This window comes from Quercus lobata, chromosome 5 (assembly GCF_001633185.2).
Source record: "Quercus lobata isolate SW786 chromosome 5, ValleyOak3.0 Primary Assembly, whole genome shotgun sequence".
NCBI lineage: Eukaryota > Viridiplantae > Streptophyta > Magnoliopsida > Fagales > Fagaceae > Quercus > Quercus lobata.
In genome coordinates this window covers 15,755,557-15,776,773 of record NC_044908.1, presented here as the reverse complement: position 1 = coordinate 15,776,773, position 21,217 = coordinate 15,755,557, and the positions used below count along the sequence as shown (strand labels likewise).

Here is a 21,217-nt window from a genome sequence, read left to right as displayed (position 1 = left end):
GACGAGTTACATTTTACATATGGATTACTGTTAAGGCCAATTTTGACAAAAGAAGTCAGGCGAAAATAGCCAAATAGTACATTTTTGCAAACTATGTTACAATCTATTACTATTTTAAAAATATGTAGGGATTTACTACTTTTTGGGTACTCGAGTTTGGCGAAATTGAGTTTTTCATGATAACTCGAGTACCATAAAAAATTTTCCCAAAAATTTGAAGTATATTTTTTCAAAGAACTTTAATTTTTGGAACCTGAGTTTCACGGTAAACTCGAGTTTCACAAATTCAAGTTTTAAAAAGGTAGTAGATCTCTACATATTTTCAAAACAGCAATAAATTACTTATTTTTTTGTTAAATAGTGATAGTGAGTCATTTTCGCTCAAAGAAGTCAAGTAACTACGAGGCCCACAAGGCCTACAAAGTCCCATCCGTCATCAAAATCAGGCTCAAGTCATGGATGAAGACCGTGAAATTTGGCTGATGAAATTAACTCAAGATAGGCCCACTTAAGATTTGGCCATTGCACCTGCCTAAATCAACACTAGCCTGGACCCACAAGCCCAGTACCAATCAGCAAAAGAAGCTTCAGCTGGGCCAACATACAAGTCACTCTTCACGTTTGCTTTTACTGTGTGGACCAAGCCCATACGTGAAAGGAAGTACCCAACTAAAGGAATAATTGGGAGATGTGGCCTGGAGGGTAAGAGAGTCATTTTCTCATAAGTCTTGGGCTTGTCTAATGTCTCTCTGATGGGCTTAGGGCACAAGAGGAGCCATTGAGCACGTCCTAAGTGCAAATGTGTGAAGCCTAGTAAGAGCATTCACAATGACTTAAAAATTTAGCATTTTAACTTCACCAAAAGTTACTTTATCTATTTTACCTACACACATGCTACAACAATAAATCTATTTTAGCTTTATTGAGGGACATTTGTGGAAACCCAGACAGACAGAAAGAAAGCCTAATAATGAGGGCTACAAAGAATTGACAAAATAGATAGCAAAAATCTATTAGGCCCAAGCGGCAGGAATAATGGATCACAGGCCTAACGAATAATGGATCACAGGCCTAACAAATAAATAAATGGGTCTTGAAGAGGCAAGCGGGCTCAAAAAAGCTAGGAAAAAAAGAAATAGCATCCCATGGGCAGTGTATGAGGTAGAAAAGTGAGAAAGGGCCACCGTAGGCTCAAGACAATGCAAACTAAGAGAGTAAGGGGTTTATGACAGACCCATGAACCCCAAAGATAAGAATAAGGTTACTGGGCCGAGGAAGTCCAATGAAGTTAGTAAAAAGCCCATGGGAGTGTGGAATTAGCAAACGAGCCGAGGAACCCCAAAGAAAGCAATCAGGCCGTGGATGCCCAAAGGAAAGCCCAAAGGGACATAGGAGCCCATAAGTAAAAGCAAAACAGTGCCCATGACAGGCCACTGAGAAAAAGGGATAAACGGTTGGCCCAAAAGAGGTCCAGCAGGATTAAGTTATTATGGCAGAAATAACAGTCCAACGTTGCAAGAAATAAAGAAAATCAAGAATGGACCAAAGAAATGTAAGGCCCATCATTAGACAAAGCACAGCTCTTGAATGGAGCGGGAAACCAAAGAAAAGCCCACATAAAAGGTCAGAAAACAAGGACGGATAGCCTCCAGATCACGGCAGACGTATGAGCAGCAGACAGACTCTTGGACATATCTGAAAGGAAAGCACGCTCAAGGTCCAGGCACTACTAGCTTGTATCCAGCCAATATAGGAAGTGGTGGGGCCATGGGCTAGAGGTAAGAGGTAAATGGGGTATGGTTTGGTGGTGGGGAGAGGGGAAAAGATCTATTTTGCGGCTCCTGCCCAAGTCCTTTTGGGAGGTACGTCTTGCTGGGATGATAGACTACCCAAAAGAGGCAAGTTTGAGGGGGAACCATTGGGTGTCTGCCTTAAGAGTAGAGAGAGAAAGCAATTATACCGTGGCAGTAAGAAGTGTTACGGTATACTGAGGAACGAAACAAACCTGCCTCTGTCTAGCAAGGGAGAATGTCGCACAGACCTAGTGGTCGGCAAGTACGCCCAGACCAGATAAAGGTAGTTAAGGGGCAAAACGGTAAAATATTGGTCACGATAGGCATTATAAAAGGGCCCTTACCGTGCCCTGAAAAGGGGATCGAAAAACAGAGCATTTACAAAGTAAAAAGAAAAAACAGAGTAAAAAGAAGAGAAAAAAGATAAGAAAAAAAACAGAGAAGAAAAGAGAGAAAATTAAGGAAGAATGAGAGGTAATATAGTGGGCATGTACCGGTAGATCGTTTTCCCTCTCTTCCCTTTCAAATCTTACTCTCTTCCAAAATGTAAAGAAGGACTCTTTTTTTGGGCAATAACCATTTAGGTCCGACTCCTTCAAAACCATTAATCCCCACGGCAGGATCCTTTCCTGGGAGATTATTTGCATTAAGAAGAGGCGTTCTCCCCTCTTTGATTTTGTTTCGACAGACTAAACTTAAAACTTGATTTATGCCCATTTGATTAGTTCGTATTATTTTCTTCACTTTCTCTGTGATTGACATTATCATAACTGTAATCATACTTTATAAGTAGGGATTACATAACCATTTATTTAAATAAGTCAGAATATTCTATTTTGGTTATTATCATTATATCTGTCTGCCGTAACTCGTCTGAAACAGTTCTGCTTTCCGTAAACTTACTCTTGGCAGACAAAGCATAAGTTTGTACACAAACCGGCCCAAGTTGAGTTACAATTGGACCGGCCCCAACTCCCTTACTCAGAAATATTTGAGCCCATCACCGCAGGAAGCAGCCCAGCTCAACCCCAACACACCATACACAAAAAAGGCCCCTACAAGCTTTCAACATAATAAAATTATATAAACATTACGATAAAATAATATATCCCTTGCAATAAAATAATGTATCCCACTACCTAAAAAATATCCACAGCACCAACCACAACCACCTCTACTATCAGTCATAGTCACAACCACACCCACCACCACCACCATCACCAGTCCACAGTAGGAAAAAAAAAATAATAAAACGAATATGAAATAAATGTTCAGTTAAGTGCTTTCACCGGACAAGAAAGAAGAAGAAGAAAATGCAGGACGACTTGGCCAAGTAGAGCTCGGAGTTTCGAGTGGGCCAGCGAGTCCAATTAGTGAACGATCCAAGAAGAATTGGAACAGTGAAGTACATGGGGCCCATTAAGGGCCACGTTGGCGAGTGGGTTGGCGTGGACTGGGATAACAAGAGAATCCAAGCACAATGGATACTGGAGAAGCCAAGCGAGTGGGTCGGTGGTGAGATGGAGGACTGGGCGAGATGGGTTGGCGGTGTGGGATGGTGATGAAGATGAACCTAGAACAGATCGACAATGAAGATGAAGATGAAGATCTGGAACAGATTGGCGAAGCAGAGAGTAGATGAGAGAGAGAAAAAAAATGAGAAGGAAAAAGGAAGAAAGAAGAGAAGCCGGAGAGAGAAAAAAAAAGAAAGAGAAAATATTTTTTAAATGAAATAGGAGAGAGAAATTTATTAAAAATAATATATATTTTTTAGTTCTCATGAACAGTGTACATCTATCTATAGATATGCACTGTAGCAATGGAGCTAAAAAAAAAAAAAAAAAGATTTAGCTCCACTGCTGGAGCATGCTTTTTGGTGTTTGAGGAGTTAAAAAATACCAATATACCAATATAGTACCACTGCTATGAGTGCTCTAACTCACGCACATTTTGCATCACATTGTTTCATTTAATTTAAATTTTTAAAATTTTGTACTAAACTAGTTAATTCGATGTAAAAATTAGAATTCAATTAGAGTTTAATTTTGCACCACATGTCTTATCTAATCTAAAATTCTAATTTTTTTGCGGAAAGTGAGTTAATTCAATGTAAAAAACGAGGAGTTCAATATATATATATAGAGAGAGAGAGAGAGACAGAGAGAGAGAGAGAGAATTTAATTAGATTCAAAATTGACTTTTGCTTTTGTTGGCTTTCCATACAAATTAAATTGTTTTGATTTTTGCAGTTATTTTTTCTTTAAACTAATGAGCATATTTTTTTTATACTATTTCTATTTAGATATTTTGTATGTCAGGATCTTGAATGTAACAAATTGTAATTGAGCTGAATAATCCCATATACCTATTCCCATTCAATTTAGGAGATACTATTGGACCAATTTATTCTTTTATTTTGTGTTGTATTTAGTAAAATTTTATGGACAGTGATTGTGAATTGATATTGTGTATGTAGTGTCCAATAGTGATTTTCAAAATTATATATATAATAGCAATGTAATGAGAAACTTGGCATAACCAATATCATGAAAATTGTAAGAAAAAACAATTTTAGTACTTTCAAATGTTCTAGTTGAACTAATATCCTATATTTTTTATAACCCAAACTAACATCATTAACACTACTACAATCGGGTTACATACTAGTTCCCTCTTACAAAAACATTTTTTGTTGCATTTGGCCAAGTAGCTACATTATACTTAAAAATCAACAACATTTACCCTCTTTTTTAGTGTAAAATGCTCAGCAATTGCTAACATGTCCAACAAATACAATATATTTTCCCCTCATTCAACATATATTTTTTTTAGTGACACCAATAAATCTATAAAGGGGAGGAGGGAGTAAACATAAAGACCAACAAACTTGAAGTGACTCAGAGAGATTTATAAAATTGCATTTGCATTTAGGTATCACCATACATTCAAAAACAAACCTTTAAGAACTTTCATAAGTTTATGAGTATACCAAACATAAAATAACCCTTTTCCCTTCACTACACTAACTATAAATATCCTTTGTTCTAGAGCTAACATCATAGCTTGTTTCAATCTTGCAAGCTTGCCATATTCCTTTGTTTTGAAGACCTTGTGAACTGTTGTGATACACGAAGATGCATAGCTAACCTTTTTCTCCAACCACGTAGATGATAGGGGTGAATGTTGTGTATATATATATATATATATATGGATAGGTTGTAATAATGATGTTTGAGTTTGGAGAATATTGTTTCATAAAGTAAAAATTCAAGTTCTGAAATTTTTTAAGTGAAAATTCGAAGTTAAGCATTTTTGATTGGTCGAAGCTTTGGCTCGATCGATCAAAATGGTAAAGAAAAAATCTTGGAGTTTCTGGATGTCTCGATCGCTGCTCAATTCCTATTCTACCAATCGAAAAGAGAACTCGACTAATCGAAAATCAGGATTTTTCTGTAGAATTTTCTAGTGACTGTTTAGAGAGTTTGAAGAGGTTTCAAGCCTTGTGAATGGTTTTATGAAACATTTTAACTCTACATACGTGCCTTTTGATATAGTATAACCCTATGGGGTATAAATAGAGGCTTATGTTCACAAAATAGTAAGTTAGAGAGAAACACAAGAAATCCTGTGATTATTCTCCAGAATTGCTATTTGTAAAACCCAACATCTTGGTTGTATCCTAGTGACAAATTTGTGATAACCCTTTAGCAACAATAGTATGGGAGGCAAATATTGTGTAAGGAAAATGATATAGTGCCTCTAAGTTATCTATTTTATGTTTGTCTTTTGTGTTAATCATGTTCTTCTATTATTATTTTGTGTAATATCCCCAACAGTGAATTCAGCTCCTTGAACTAAATCATGATCAATAAGGAAGGCCAATCAATTCCTGATGAGCGGCAATTCGAAAAACAACCCTCAGACACATATTTAGTTTGATCTATGTTGATGAATTTTAAGACTCTTGTAAACTAAATCATAAAATTTTGTTAGTTTCAAATAAAACTTTGTACTTTTTAAAACAGATCAATTTGAACATTTAAACATAAATTAAAACTTCAAACCAAACCCAAAAGTCCATGGTTAAACTCTAAATTCGATTTTGAAAGTTAAGTCATTACTCAATCTCTCACAACCCTCAAATATCTAAGCATTTTGTTCTCACAAAATACCCCACATGATATAATGAAGGATCATGCTCCAAGCTATAGCGTTACCACAACACCCTTTGGCATAACCTAATAAACCCAAAACAAAGAGAATATCATGCTCTCTAAGTGCAATGAATAAGTCAATGACCAATGGTTTAATCCATCTGTTCTATATATGAAACACTAGTTTATCGCAAACCAATATATGTTCCAAAGGTTATCAATAATTAGGCTTTTCCCCAAATTTGCTGTCTAGAGCATGATTCCAAATTAAATCCTAAAGTCTAATTAATTTAAATTTAAGCTTTAATAAATCAAACATTATAGGTTTATTAGTGTAAATCAAATCTTATATTTTAACTCATATCAATTTAAAAATTTCAATTAAAACTCAAATAATAAAACCTAAAAAGTCTAATATTTGATCTAAAATAATCAAATTATAAGATTTAATTTGAAATAATTTTGAATTTCACACATTTGGAATTATATTGTTTAATTTGAAACCATCCTTAAAATAAATATATAGAGTTTATTGAATTTCACAGATTTGGAATTATGTTGCAAACGTGATATTTTTGCTTGTTTTCACCAAAAAAAAAAAAAAAAAAAGTTTCTTATTACGATGAAACGGAACATGTGGTCGTGTCAAATTCCAATTCTCGTCGTAGAAAGTAAAGGACACAGGCGTAATATAAGACAAAGAAGCGTACCCCTCCGGTCCAAACCAAAAGAAAAACAAAAATTAGGGTTTGAATATAAATAGCAACATAAACCCAACCTCTCCCAAATCTCCCACTATCTTCTTCGCGAAGCAGATCAAAAACCCTAGCAAGTGCCTCTCTCTCTCTCTCTCTCTGTGCATTTTGTCTGTTTGTTTGAGTTATGGAAATTGAGTTTGGATCTTGTGTGGTGAGGTGCAGGACAAGGATGGCAGCTGTACCAGGGCAATTGATATGGGAGATAGTGAAGAAGCACAACTCGTTTCTGGTGAAGGAGTTTGGGAACGGAACCGCCAGCGTTCAGTTCAGCAAGGAGCCTAACAATCTCTACAACCTCAACTCCTACAAGCACTCTGGTCTCACTCTCTCTCTATTATTCTGTTTGGTTCACGAGAAAGTTTTGCAATTTATATGGTTCTGATTAGTGTTGGAATTGTTTTTGTTTTAAATTGTTGTTGCTGTGTGTTTGTTTGGGGTTTTTGAGGAAATGGATTGGGAACAGTGGGAAAATGTAGGCAAAAGGGTGTTTTTGATGTGGGAATTATGTTTGATTTGATTGTGAGGTTATGACAGGTTGATTTTTTATTGCATGGTTTTTGAGAGTGTTTAGTTTTGGGACTAAGGCAGGGTTGGGTTTTGAATAGTGTTGGGAAAGTTTTTTGGGTTTTGAGGAAATGGGAGGAGAACAATGGGTTATTTTGGAGTTCTTTTTTTTTTTTTTTTTTTTTGCTGGGAAAATGAAGGGAAAGGGGTGTTTTTGATTTGGGGATTTTGTTTCGTTTGTAGATTATTTGATTGTGAGGATTTAATGTTGTTTGATTTCTTTGATAGTTTACTTTTTGGGACTAAGGCTTGGTTGTCATTGTTCTTGTTAACGAAGCTAGGTAAATGAATGGAAGATTGGGTTCTGGATAATGTTGGAAATTTTTTATTTCAGGTGTTCTAGCTGCTGTTATCTAGTTTAGTTTGGGTTTGAGGACATGGGAAGATAACAGAGCGTTAAAGATTTTTTTTTTTTGGTGTTGAAATGATTTGAATTTGAAAGTTCAATTTTGTTTTTGTTAGGTTTCTGAGAAATTTAGCTAAAGATAAAGGAATTGAAGCTTTTTTTTTAGTAGTGTTGTTTGGTCTTGAGGGGTTGCAGTGATTCATTTTTGAGGAAAGCATTTTGTTGTTTTAGGGGTTTTATGTGAAAATGAAGGTAAAGTAGTGTTTTTGATTTGGGGTTTTGTTTGGTTTGGAGATTATTTGATTGCGAGGTAATGACTGTTTGATTTCTTTTTGTTTGGCTTTGAGGGATTACATTGTCTGGTTTCTTGAGAAAATGGGAGGAAAACAGTGCATGTTTTAGGGTGGTTTGTGTGGAAATGAAGAGAAATAAATGTTCTGATTTTGGAAATTTGTTTGGATTGTCTTTGAGATAATCTGACACTGAAGGTTTAATTTTTCGTTGTTAGCTTTCTAATCTAGGTGCAGATAAAACGAATAGAACAGTTTTTTTTTTTTATTATTGTTTTGTTTTATTTTGAGGGGTTCATGTATGGTCTCTGAGGTAATGGGAGGAGAATAGTGCGTATTATAGTTGTTTTGTGCGGTTTTCAAGGATTTGACCTAAGGAGATGCACAAAATCTTGGAAAGAACCATTTATTTTAAGTATTTAAGAATATGATTGTCTGAATAGAAATTATCATGTTGGAGAAGATGACTAATATTGAATTTCATGTTCATGGTGGAGAATATAGAGGGAAAGAAAAGTAAACACATGGTTTGAGGAAGTGGGTTTGTTAGATCAAATTATAATGTATTTTTTGTGACATAGAATAGAGGTGAAAAGTATCAGTAAATGATGTTTTAATCTACATCTTTCAAGTTTACTTTTTCTGCTGTCTATATTCTGGATTAAAAACCCTTCTTTAACATTTTGATGTTTACTTTGATATTTGATTAGAAAATGTGTGTGTGCTCTTATAATTCTATTAGTTGGAAAACCTCAATGATACTGCAATTGGCTGGGGACCATACCACATGAAGTGGCAGTCATTAGTTTGAATCTCCCCTTCCCCCTTTCTTTGGGGCTGAAACTCACTCATCAATATATACATATACATATACTTCATTTTATAAAATATGTTGTTGCAATGTGTTTTGGGAAACTGTGGACTTGTTTGGTGTCTGTTATCTGAGAATAATTGTCTTCCTGGAGTTCAAAAAAGAACAAAATCTTTTTTCTCTCTGGTGTGGAACCAAAGATACCCTATGTTTTGCCTATAGACTCCTAAAGTGTTATTTTTAAGTTGTGTTATTGAAAAATGCTATTAAATATCTGAGCCTTTTCTCGTTATCTTAATTTTGTTGTTTTGTTTTGCAAAGTCTATAGGGAATTTGTGAAATTGTCTTCTCTTGTGTTTCTTAGCAGGACTTAAGCCTTCCATATTTTTGGGTTTGGAGTAATTTGGGTTATTATTTGTAGTATGAAATTTACTTTTTGATTTTTATGTGTCAGGTTTGGCAAACAAGAAAACAGTGACCATCCAACCTGTGGGCAAAGATCAATCTGTGTTGCTTGCTACAACCAAGACCAAGAAACACAACAAGCCTGCAGCTTTGCTTCACAAGTCTGTCATGAAAAAGGAGTTCCGCAGGATGGCTAATGCAGTGGCAAACCAGGTAATTTTACAAGTTAGGTCCTGTCATTTATGGGAATGTCCACATATTTTATTACTTAAGAAATATTTTTGGTCATAATATGTAATTCGCATCATTCCTGTTAGATTACCAAAGTTTCCAAAATATATTTCTTTTTTCTGCAGTGATGAGCCTCTAACATTTAAGAAGACCATACTTTATGGTTTTTTCAATGAAATACTCTTGTTACGCTTGGCTTCTGAGCTTCAACTGTATAAACCATTTTTTAGTGAGCTGTATATTGTTTTGTTGGATGAACAATTTGAATGGTATCTTGTCCATAGTATATATTAGTGTGATGTAGGTAGGCTGCTATTGGTTGTCATGTTCCTTATGGTATTTTTAAGAAATTTGAGCTTGTAATTTATATTATACTCTCCTAGCATTGTCTTTTTTGAAGCAGCAAGAATCTTGTAGCTCAATTAGCTCCTCCTGGTGTTTTCAATAGAGACATTTAGGATTCAAATCCTCTCTTCCCTGTTATAGCTTTGAATTATCAAAAGCATTGTCTTTTGAAGCATTTATCCATGCTGTAATTTTTAATGCTAGACTATGTTCTTAAAAATCACTGTTTAACCCATTGCAGGTGGGAGATAATTACTACAGGCCAGATCTAAAGAAGGCTGCTCTTGCTAGGTTGAGTGCTGTGCACAGGAGCCTGAAAGTTACAAAATCCGGTGCCAAGAAGAGGAATAGGCAGGCTGTGAGGACTCCTTGTAGGAAGTGAGTCAGAGGGTTTGATAAATTGTATTGTGCTGCCTCTCATCTAGTTTTCATTACTGGTAGCATTTGGGTATCTGGATTCTCTTTTTTGTTTTGATCTCCATTTTGCGTTGACTTCTGTTTCTTGGGATGCCTTTTTTTTTCCTTAATTTCCAAAGAGATGTAGTTTGGCTTTTTACCTAATTATTTTGAATTATTATATGGTTATTTTTGGGTAGTTGCATTTTGAACTCAAGCTTCCTTGTCCAAGTTATCACAAAACTGCCACTAGTAATGTGTTTTTGCTCTTAATTGCAGAATGCCGAAATGAAAAAGAAAAAGAAATAAATTATGCCTTCCTTTTGTTTTAGGCTTGGGGTACGTGATGAATTTAAAAGCATATGATAATTCTTGGAAATTTTAGTCTACTATAGATGATTGCGTAATTTGATTTAAAAAAATCTGAGAAAAAGGAAAAAGTTTAATACAGTGGTTAAATATGGGATTTCTAAAATATTAAAGAGATGAGAATTGTAATGGCTACAACATTTTTATAATAAATGACATGTGATTAATTGTTATTAATTCAAATTTAAATTTAGCATTGAGATTATTTTTTTAACTCAATAATAACAATTAGTAACAATTTGTCATTTATAAATTGTTGTAAAAATATTGTAGATATATCATTTTTTTTAATATTAAAACCGCGCTTGAAATTATTCAGAAAAAAAAGAAAAGAAAATAAAAAAAGACGATTTGGAGATAATTGATATTTTGTTATTTTTAATGTGGGTAGTATATTTTCTCTGGTTTGTTATGGCCTCTCAAGCCCATGGAATTATGCCAAATTAAGCCGTGTTCAATGGTAGCCCAATTATTTTGATCTTTGATAGCGTACGAATCTTCGAACTTTTTGAGAAAAGCTAAGAGGAGGTTGTGTAGAACTTTCCTACCCCAATAACAACAGACAACAAAGTTATATGGTAGAAGAAGATTAGTTATGAATTAATATATAATTTAAAACAAATAATAGAACTTTTTCCTTGCATTTTAATCGGAGCAATAATTTTTTTTTCCTGGGAAATTTTTTTTGATTAAACGATGAGGATATAAACTTCAAATCCCACCTCCCCCACTATTTTCCTATAAAAAAGGGTACAATAATGTAAATAAAATAAGAAAGCATGTTTGTGGGGCCCGAAATCTGAGGTCCCAGCCCACTTTGTGTTAAGGGCCCAAAGCCCTGTCCGATAAAGCCCAACTGCCGAGGACGCGCAATGAAGCTCCTTGAAGGCCCAAGGATATGGCCGAGGATGACCTCACGCCTAACATCTCATGAAAACGCCTGAAGAAAAGGACAAACTCAGTACAAGAGCGGGACAATAGAGAAAACTGCCAACACCATGATGTGGAGCCCGACGCCTGACAAACCCATGCTCCATACCATGCTATCCAGTTTTTCCCAACCACTCGGGCGTATAGATTGATAAGATAAATACCTACCCCAAAGGAAGGAAAAACTGACACGTGGGAGAGGAACGGGAAGGAAATACTTGTATAAAAGGGAAAAAGAGCTGAGACAAGAGGAGGGATCCAACAAAAACAGAAGAATGGTGAGAATGTAATTCTCCTTGGACTTAGTCCGAGGAGTCCAACCTTTCAAACTAGATCGATGTAAGGCCTAGCTATACAAGCCAAACTTATCTTCATATGAACTTGCATGGGAAACATGAATAAACCGCCGTCTGACGACCAAGGTCCTGCCTTTCCAAATCCACTCTCTACAAATCATATTGTTCGAGCCCTTTACATACAAGCCCAACGTCACCCTTGGGTCGTTAAAAATCGTGTCCCTACAATGTTAATAATCCATAATTTGTTAGGATGTTAAGTTGTGATTTGTATATATCATTTTTACATAATCTTAAGTTGTGATTTATTGTGCACCTATCTACTTATTATCTTAAGAGCATCTCCAATGGTCTATGCAAAAGCAAAATATTCTCTATAATAGAGAATGAGACCAAAAAAAGCCACTCCAATGAATTCTCTATATCCAAATTTTTTTTTGGCTCATGAATAGTAGCTCATCAAGTCTGATGGGCTACTGTTCATTCTTAATTTTTTTTTTAAAATTATAATAATCATGTGTTGAATAAAAAAAGCTGTTGAAAGATGTATAGTTGTTAAAAAAAGAATAAATAATGAATGAAGAAATAATATTTAAATGAGATAGAAAATGAGATAAAGAATTTGTTAGAAAGTGTATTTGAAAAAATTGGTAGATATAGGTAAAAGTCATTATTCATTCTTCAAACAGTACAAAAATTTGATGAATTTGTTGGAGATGCTCTAGCTATTATAAAGATGGTTGTGCAGCATTTTCTGTTAGATTATTTATTTAGGAAGTTAGACATCTTTTCAGCATGTTATTATTGCTAAAACACTATCAAACTTCATCGTACTATTGGGTTACCCTTACCCCTATCTTAATCTGTTAAATCCTACCTAACCTTATCGTACCAACGGGACCCAAATGAAATACCAATCATATAGAAAGAGTTATATCAAAAAAAAAAAAAAAAATCATATAGAAAGAGAATTTATGAACGACAATTAATTACTCGGTCAATTATTTAGACTACACCAAAAAAATTCTAGACTTAGCGAGCAAGTATGGGACCTAAAAAAAAAATATTTGGTGAACATTATTCTGGTGTCTTATAAAAGGACAAAGTTTATGACCAAGAAAAAAAAAAAAGTCTTTGTTGAATACTTCATTAATCCCCCTTTACACCAGAATATTTTTTACTGCACTAGTCTTAAAAAATTAATATTGGCTTTAGCAAAATACAAATATATTGTTTTCCCCATTGACTATCATTGTAGTTGAAATAAAATGATGGATTGTTAAAATTTATGTACCTGCATATGCGTATATAAAAAGAATCTTGCTAAGGAATATTGAAAAGTCAAGTCAATGTGTTTGTGGCGCACACGCATTAGAATACTCATGTTTCTTCCTTGTTTTAATCATCTACTATATATTTGTGCAATGTCTTCCTAAAACTACATTCATAGTATTTAGGCTGCAAATTGAGCAGCAGCCAAAGAAGCTCCAAAACCATGTCGGTAAAGAAGAGTTTGTCTCTAAACAACGTTGAAGCTGCAAAGCGTGGACGCTATGATCGCTGCTTCTCTTTCATGGAGGTTTCAGTAGAACCAGGAAAGACACTTAAAGAGATGGACTCCTACAAGTTGAAGGCTGAGATCAGGAGGTGGGCTAAGGCTGTCGTGGCTTATGCCCGGCAGGTTAGTGATAAATTTGGAAGCTCACGTAGCAGCAGTTGAAGCATATGTCATGGATTATATGTTTCCATCATCATGAAGATCAAGGATTTCTGGATTCTTAATTGGTTGAAGGCTTTATGTTGTGCATTTCAGCATTCGTATTGAAGACAGGTTAAATTATTATTTGGTACTCAATATTTACTCTATTTCAAATGGTCCTTATACATACAAAAATGTTTTGAAAGGATATGAATTGTCATATAATGGATGGAAAATCATCGGAGTGATCTCCGTTTCACGAAAAATATTTGTTAGATCAGTATTTTCCATCCATCAAATGATGATAAAATCTTTAAAAAAAAAAAAAAGGTTTGATTTTAAGGATGATTTTGAAACAAAAGTCAAAGGTTGAGCATCAAGTAGGTAATTTAACCTTGAAGAAATGATGGGCTGGTTGATTGTTTGCAATGGGGTTGGAAGTGACAATAATTTGCAACAAAAACTTGGAAGATCTTTTGGGCTATTTCAGGTCAAGCAAGACAAGTTAAATAATGTGGTAGCAATTCACAACTTCGCTCGCGCAATAGCTTGCGTCTGTGGTGAAGAGTCCAAAGGAGATGAAGCCTGAAGGGGCTCTAATCTTAAGAAATGTATATGATTATTATTCCATAAAAAATTGATTTTTTTCCTTGATTCTGTCTTTTTGTGTTTGGATTATGTAATTACAAAACCATGGATTATTAATGGTTATAGAGCTTTAGTTGAATGCTTCAACAAAGCCTATAATTCAGAAAGTTATTTAATCAGCATTTGGTTATTCTGCTCTCAGAACCGTTTGAAATGCAATGGTTGTTTGATGATGAAGAGGTGAATCTCGCAGTGTAATAAATATATAATATCAGGGACGGAACTACTCAAGGGCAGAGGGAGGCCATGGCCCCCAACCTTTGGAAAAAAAAAACTAATATGTATATTAACAAAAAGAATTTTAATTTTGGCTCTTAAATTTATACACTTGGCCCCCCTTCCCAAAAAATTTACAAATTGACCCAAGAAATCCAACAAATAGATAACAAGAAAAATCTATGAAAAAATGCACATATCCAGATAATAAGAAAATCTTTTGACAAATCATAAATCCGGTCTAAGTAAAAACAATAACAACAAATCAATTACAAATCCTAACAAAAAAAAAAAAAAAAAATCACAAAAACCCAATATCCTTTACCCAATTTCTCCCTCTCACTTGAGAGCTCTATGCCCCTCTCAAATGACACCACCCTCGTAGCCATAGAGACAACTCTTATGCCACATATTGATCACTTCATTCACACATTAGTTAGACCTTGAAAATATTAAGACGTGTTAATTGACTTGCAAAACTCTTGATTATAAAATCCTATTATTAATTTTTTTAAAAAGAAAATATACAAATAATAATTAATAAATTAATGCTAATATGAAACTTTGTCAACCTTTAATATTGATATTCCAATTTTTTAAAATCTTTAAACAAAGAACTTCGGTCCCTCCTAAATTTGAATCCTGGTTCCATCCTTGTATAACATATCTTGCCATTGGTTTGGATGGAACATGCCTTGCATGTGATGGCTTTTTTTGCATCCAATTTCTACTATGGAAGAAGAATTATTAAAAAAAAAAAGAAAGAAAGGAAAGATTTTTTTTTTTTTTTCTTGAAAATAGTAGTAGTTTTCAGTTCACAGGTATGCTTAACAAATTGACAAACCTAGGAAGTGATAAAATCTTTTGATTTGAACCCTTAAAAAAAAGTATTTTAATTGAAATTTCATATATCAACACATCATAAGTATAGAAATAAATAGTCATTTCAAAAGTAGTGTAATTCAAGCTTTTCTAACAGAAATGTTCAATATTCAAATCTCTATTTTATTGTAATTATTAAATTATAAAAATACTATTTTTTTATATAAGTAAAATCTATATAAATGTTTTTATGTTATTGAAAACCACTTTTTAGTTTTCAAGTTTCAAATTTTAGTTGCCCCTTCTTTTTTATTAATAGCGAAGCTGAACCCTATCTTTTTGTCTTAATAAATGAAGGGTGCTAGTAGATGTTTGGAAGTTTCTCTTATTGTTAAATGTTTAATTTCAAGTTAAAAAAAATGAAAGGATAATTTAAATTTTTTTAGAAACCAAAATATTAAATTTAGTATAATTATAAAGAAAGACAAACAGATACATTATTTTAGTATACAATATTATTACTTATTTATTTATTTTTGAGAAGGTATTGTGTATTACTTTGTCTTTCATATATTATCAAATTAAGCAGGGAAAAAAAATTAGGCACTTTAAAGAACAAACGATTCATGCATTTGGTTTGTGTTATAAACAAATTATATACTTGATTTTGTATTGTGTATTATAAAGGAATTGCATGAATCGTTTGTTCTTTAAAGTGCCTAATTTTGGTTTTCCTTCTTAATTTGCTAATATATGAAAGACAAAGTAATGAATCGTTTGTTCTTTAAAGTGCCTAATTTTGGTTTTCCTTCTTAATTTGCTAATATATGAAAGACAAAGTAATTAGAGCCACCTATAGTACTTGGTTTATGCTTTGACAATTTGGCATCCTTGTGTACTTTACTTGACTAATTAAAAAATAACTCTCCCATATATATATATATATATATATATGAGAAATGAGAAGAACGGTGAATTCTTTCAGAGAGTTGAAGACTTAAAGGGAAAAAAGAAAAAGCCCCAAGCACTCGATTTAGGTTGAACTTATTTATGTATTCTTTTATTGATCATGACTAAAATGTGGGAACCCAATCTTACCAAATTTGTTTGTTTGTTTTTTTTTTTTTTGTTTTTGTTTTGTTTGTGTGTGTGTGTGTGTTTGGTATAACAAACCCTACCTTAACAACTCAGTCAAGGTTTAGGCAATCTAGGTGTGCTATGTGGTATAGCGAATGAGGTAGTTGCTTAAGGCCCCTAAATTTTAACTTATATGGTTATTTTTTTCATTATAATAGTATTAGTTAAACTCAAATATTAGCTAATGAATAAAATAATATTTTTTATCAAATGAAAAACTAGAAAAATAGAAAGAAAAATGCTACGTCCACAATATTTTTCATAACAAATTTTAAGTGTCAGGTTGTTACTAGTTGTTATTAGTGGGCAAAAAAAGTAATTTCAACGGTGGGTTCAAATTAGAATTCGTAACAACTTAACACCTAAGATTTGTTGTGAAAATGTTGTGAATAAAACACTTATATATATATATATATATAAAGCAATACACAAAAAATTTCACAACATTTTTCACAACAGTTGAGTTGACAAACTTTTACTAGTTCTCATCTAAGTCAACTACTAATATTACATTTTTACTTAATACTATCAATCTGCCACATTAATAGGTGTGAAAAGTTTTGTCAAATTTTTTTGTGTTTATAGACTTTCTCAACAATTTTTTTTCTACGCGGTTAATTAGTAATTTTAAATCTAAAATAAGAAAATAAAATCTATATAGTAGCACTACAATATATTAAAAAATCATTTAAATACATAAAATGTCTCAATTCAATTTTTGTTTAAGGCCCCCAAATGCACCAAACTGCATTGGTTTCTATAACCTTGATTAGAAAATGTTTTAAATTATGGATTTCAATAAACTTAATTAGTAAAATCTTTGTATCACTTAATATAAAAAATATAGAACCAAATCTTTCTGCATAAAAAAGAAATTTACCAGTGTCTTGAATAATGATAATATATATATATATATATATTGTAGGGGTAAGGGTCCAAGATCATATATTAGGCCTTAGGTTTTGTTCGAGGACATTATATGTCCGAGGAGGAGCAAAATAGTTATTAGGGGTTCCCAGTTAAAGTCTTATAAGTGAGGAACAAATGGAAGGTGGTCAGAGGAGGAGCTCCTCCTCGGATATGATGAATGCAGCCCAAGTATATATTCCAGCAATTAGGGTAACCCTCCAAGAAGTTTCAGTGATAGGGATGTGTCTCATGAACGTGTGAGAAGGAAGGAAACTCAAAAATATTTAAGAGAAAACTGTTACTACCGCATTAAATGAATTACAGCTACTTTTCTGGTTGCATTTATGTGGAGAAGACCTCTGAATAGTGTTGCCTTGGTTAATGCAACTCACAGAAAGCCAAAGAGGGTGTCTGATGGGACAGGTACTTAAGTAAGGGTTTAGATGATTAACAAGTGTAGGATTAAGATGGCCCAAAGGGGGCTGTATAATGGGAGAGACCCTCCGTGAGAAAAGGATTAAAGAAGAAAAGAGAAAAAAACCATAGCAACCTAGAACTAGACTTGTAGCAAAGTTTTAAGAGAAATATTTAAGAATCAGTCTCCTTGGACGAATCCGAGGACGTTTTTCCTTAGTAAACTTCTGTTAGCTTTTTCTCTTTATAATCAAAATCTATTGTTCTGTTATCTGATTCACTAAAGCCTAGTTTTCTAACTCATTCTCTACAAATTTATTGTTTTGGGTTTTTTTTGGGCTTAAGTCCATATACCCGTTGGGTTAGGAGCCTAAATCAGGTCCTTATAATTAGCGTTGTTTGTGGGAAAGAATACGTGGGCAATAGTGAATGCAACGTTCAACCGTAGTAGGTTCAAGTCCGCGACAGGCAGAGTCCATAGGATCCCAACGTCAAAATCCTTTTGTCAACCTCTAGCGGAGAAGAGATAGGAAGGGGAGTGTGCATAGTGCCCGAATTGGTAGAAGTTAGTCACAGGAAAAGAGCCATCTCTCCCAGGAGGAGAATACCAGAGCACTGCAACTGGAAGTCGACCAGCTGAAGAGAAAGCTGCGCCATGCACAGCGAGGGCAAGCCTCCTCCAGCCCGGACGTCTCCTCTGACGGTGAAGAGGATGCTAGTTAGAGACGAAGGTTAAGGACCCCACCCAGCGAGTCTTTCTCCTACGAAGTAGAGCACCACCACAAACGTAGGCATAAGAGCCCACCTCGTAAAGGTGTGGGAAACGACGCTATGGGCAAGGCGTTGGATCAAATTTTCAAGTCGCCTTTCACGCGCAGAATTAAGGGTGCAGAACTCCCTCGGCGGTTTAGTCAGCCCGCTTTTACCATGTGTAACGGCAAGACAAACCCTGTTGAGCATGTGAGCCACTTCAATCAGAGAATAGCTGTCCATTCTAGAGACAAAGCCCTGATGTGCAAGGTTTTCCCATCTAGCCTAGGACCCGTAGCAATGAGATGGTTCGACAACCTGAAGGTCGATTCCATAAGCTCCTTCAAGGAGCTTACCCAGGCGTTTGGTTCTTGATTTGTCACCTGCAACAGAGTTCCTCGGCCCCTATCCTCCCTACTATCCTTAAGTATGAGAGAGGGAGAGACCCTGAAAATGTACTTGGATAGGTACTGGGAGATGTACAATGAAATTTATGGCGACTTTGAAGACGCAACCATCAGTACATTCAAGGTCGGTCTCCCAACCGAGCACGGCTTAAGGAAGTCTTTGTCAGGGAAGCCTGTCTCCAGTGTGTGCCAGCTCATGGATAGGATTGACAAGTACAAAAGGGTCGAAGAGGACCAGTAACAAGGAAAAGGAAAAGATAAGGTTATCCCTCAAGAGATGAGGGATTTCAGGTCGGATCGATATAATAACAACTGGCCACGAAGAGATTTTGCTGTTCAGTCAGGATCTACCAATTCTTAGGCGGCCAATGCAGTGTTTCGAGAACTGGTGCACCAAGTTCTGGAGAAGATTAAGAACGAACCGTTCTTCAAATGGTCGAACAAGATGGCTAGAAACCCCCTAAGGCACAACTAGAACCTTTATTGCCAGTACCATCAGGACCAGGGGCACACTATGGAGGATTGCAGGAATTTGTGGGACCATTTGGACCAGCTAGTCCGAGAGGGAAAGTTGAAGTAGCTGTTGCACCATTCCAGTGGCCAGGGGGGCCAGACAAATTTAGAACCCAGGAGGGGTGATTCTTTAAGACCGCCCTTGGGAACTATCAATGTCATCTTCGCTGCTCCCAGTAGGACCGGTTCTTGTCCCTCTAAAGTGATGTCTGTAGCTCGGTTACCCGCTGAGAGCAACAATTCGGAGCCAAAAAGAGCTAGAATAGAAATCCGATCGATTCTGGGCTTCTCGGACGGGGATAAGATCGGAACTATCTAACCCCATGACAATGCTTTGGTGGTCACACTCAGGATATGGGGGTATGATGTGAAGAGAGTGTGAGTAGACCAAGGCAGTGCTGTTGAGATCATGTACCCCGACCTATACAAGGGGCGGAGGTTACCTGACAACCTACGATTCTCCTCTGATAAGTTTTGAAGGGAAGAATAAAAGAAAGAAACACCATAACAACAGGGGGACTAGACCTGTAACAAAGCCTTAAGAGCAATATTTAAGAATCAGTCTCCTCGGACTAATCCGAGGACCTTTTTCCTTAGTAAACTTCTGTTATTTTCCTCTCTTTGTCATCAAAATCTATTGTTCTGTTATCTGATTCATTAAAGCCCAATTTTCTAACCCATTTTCTACAAATCTATTGTTTTGGGCTTAAGTCCATATACCCGTTGGGCTAGGAGCCTAAATCAGGTCCTTACATATATTAATAGAAAAATTTGAGAGAAAATCCAATTAAATTTTAATTGAATTCTTAATTTTGTGCCACGTGTCTTATTTATTTATTTTTTTTTTTAATTTTGTGTAAAATGAATTATTAAGTATAAAAATTGAAGAATCTAGATCCAATTAAATTCTAAATTGGATTTCAATTGGAATCCAATTTTTCACCGCGTGTCCATCTAAGTTTTTATTTTTATTTTTGTAACAAGTGAATTATTGAGTGCAAAAATTGAAAAGTCTAAAATTAATTAAATTCTAAATTATAAAATATATATATATATATATATATAAAGAAACCATTATATATTTTAAAAATTTATAGTTTTTTTTGGGGGGGGGGGGGGGGGGGTAATCAGTTCCAATAATATGCTATCTTGATTTGTTTAATATTTTAGTATTTATTTGATAGTTAGTTAGACTTAATAAACTCATTAATCAATGGCTTGGTAAGCAAGGGGTTTTTTGCTTTGCCAAAGAAACTTCTAAAAATCCAACCGTGCACGCACGTTAATAATAACCTCTCTTCTTTTTCTCAGAAAATTCCTATGCATACTACTATGATCTGACTCTGTCTTAATCATCACGTTGTTGATTAACGAGGTGCCTCACCAAGAAAATAGGCATTGCTTTTAATCTGATCATAATAGTAGCATTGGAATGAAGAAAAATGGTAAATTATTATCTAACTTTAATATAAAAATTTACAAACTAACAATAAAATGGTAAAATAAATGTAACATCTTCTTTCATTTTGTCTTAGTGTTTGGGATGAGTTGAATTTTTCAGTTTATCTCCACTTTCAACTTATTTTTGTTACTATTTATAGGTTTCATTGTACTTTTTAATATTATTCACTTTTTGGTATTATTTATGAGTTTCACTCAAGGACGGACCCAGGTGGGGGCCTAAGGGGACCCGACCCCCTTGGGCCCAAATTTTTTTTTTTTTTTTTTTGTATGTAAAAATTTCAAAAAAAGGCTTGGGCCCCTTGATTTTTAGCTCAAGTCCCCATCACCTCAACCCATTAGCTTAGGCTCCCCTCACCTCAACCCATTAGCTCACGCTCCCCTCACCTCAACCCAGCCGACCAGCCCAGGAGGCAAGAGGCCATGAAAACCTTAAAAAAAAATTGTAAAAAAAAAAAAAAAAACCCAGCAGTCAGTCGAAGACTCCAAAACCAAACAGAAAAGCCAAAAATGACGGAAAAAAAAGAAAAAAGAAAAGAAAAGAAAGGGAGAG

General features: G+C 34.8%; 1 protein-coding gene and 1 non-coding gene across 3 annotated transcripts; both read left to right on the top strand.

Annotated features, from left to right (window-relative positions):
- The first annotated feature begins 6,673 nt into the window (after nt 1-6,673).
- LOC115992193 (60S ribosomal protein L28-2-like) lies at nt 6,674-10,310 on the top strand. 2 transcript variants are annotated; one of them, XM_031116284.1, is made up of 4 exons: nt 6,674-6,779; nt 6,868-7,022; nt 9,171-9,334; nt 9,939-10,310. In XM_031116284.1, the coding sequence occupies exons 2-4, from the start codon at nt 6,875-6,877 to the stop codon at nt 10,077-10,079; spliced, it is 453 nt and encodes a 150-aa protein (XP_030972144.1). In that variant the 5' UTR covers nt 6,674-6,779; nt 6,868-6,874; the 3' UTR covers nt 10,080-10,310. The 2 variants fall into 2 exon arrangements, with proteins under 2 accessions (XP_030972144.1, XP_030972145.1); XM_031116285.1 differs by having other exon boundaries at nt 6,681-6,775.
- LOC115993417 lies at nt 9,471-9,560 on the top strand. The gene has a single exon (XR_004092957.1). It is a non-coding gene; the product is annotated as a small nucleolar RNA R24 (small nucleolar RNA).
- Nucleotides 10,311-21,217: the final 10,907 nt, after the last annotated feature.

Bases quoted from the DNA above. Each gene is read 5' to 3' on its own strand.
- LOC115992193 (XM_031116284.1), top strand. From the start codon at position 6,875: ATGGCAGCTGTACCAGGGCAATTGATATGGGAGATAGTGAAGAAGCAC. The intron at 7,023-9,170 runs GTCTCACTCTCT...TTTATGTGTCAG, and splicing joins CAACTCCTACAAGCACTCTG to GTTTGGCAAACAAGAAAACA. The intron at 9,335-9,938 runs GTAATTTTACAA...AACCCATTGCAG, and splicing joins CTAATGCAGTGGCAAACCAG to GTGGGAGATAATTACTACAG.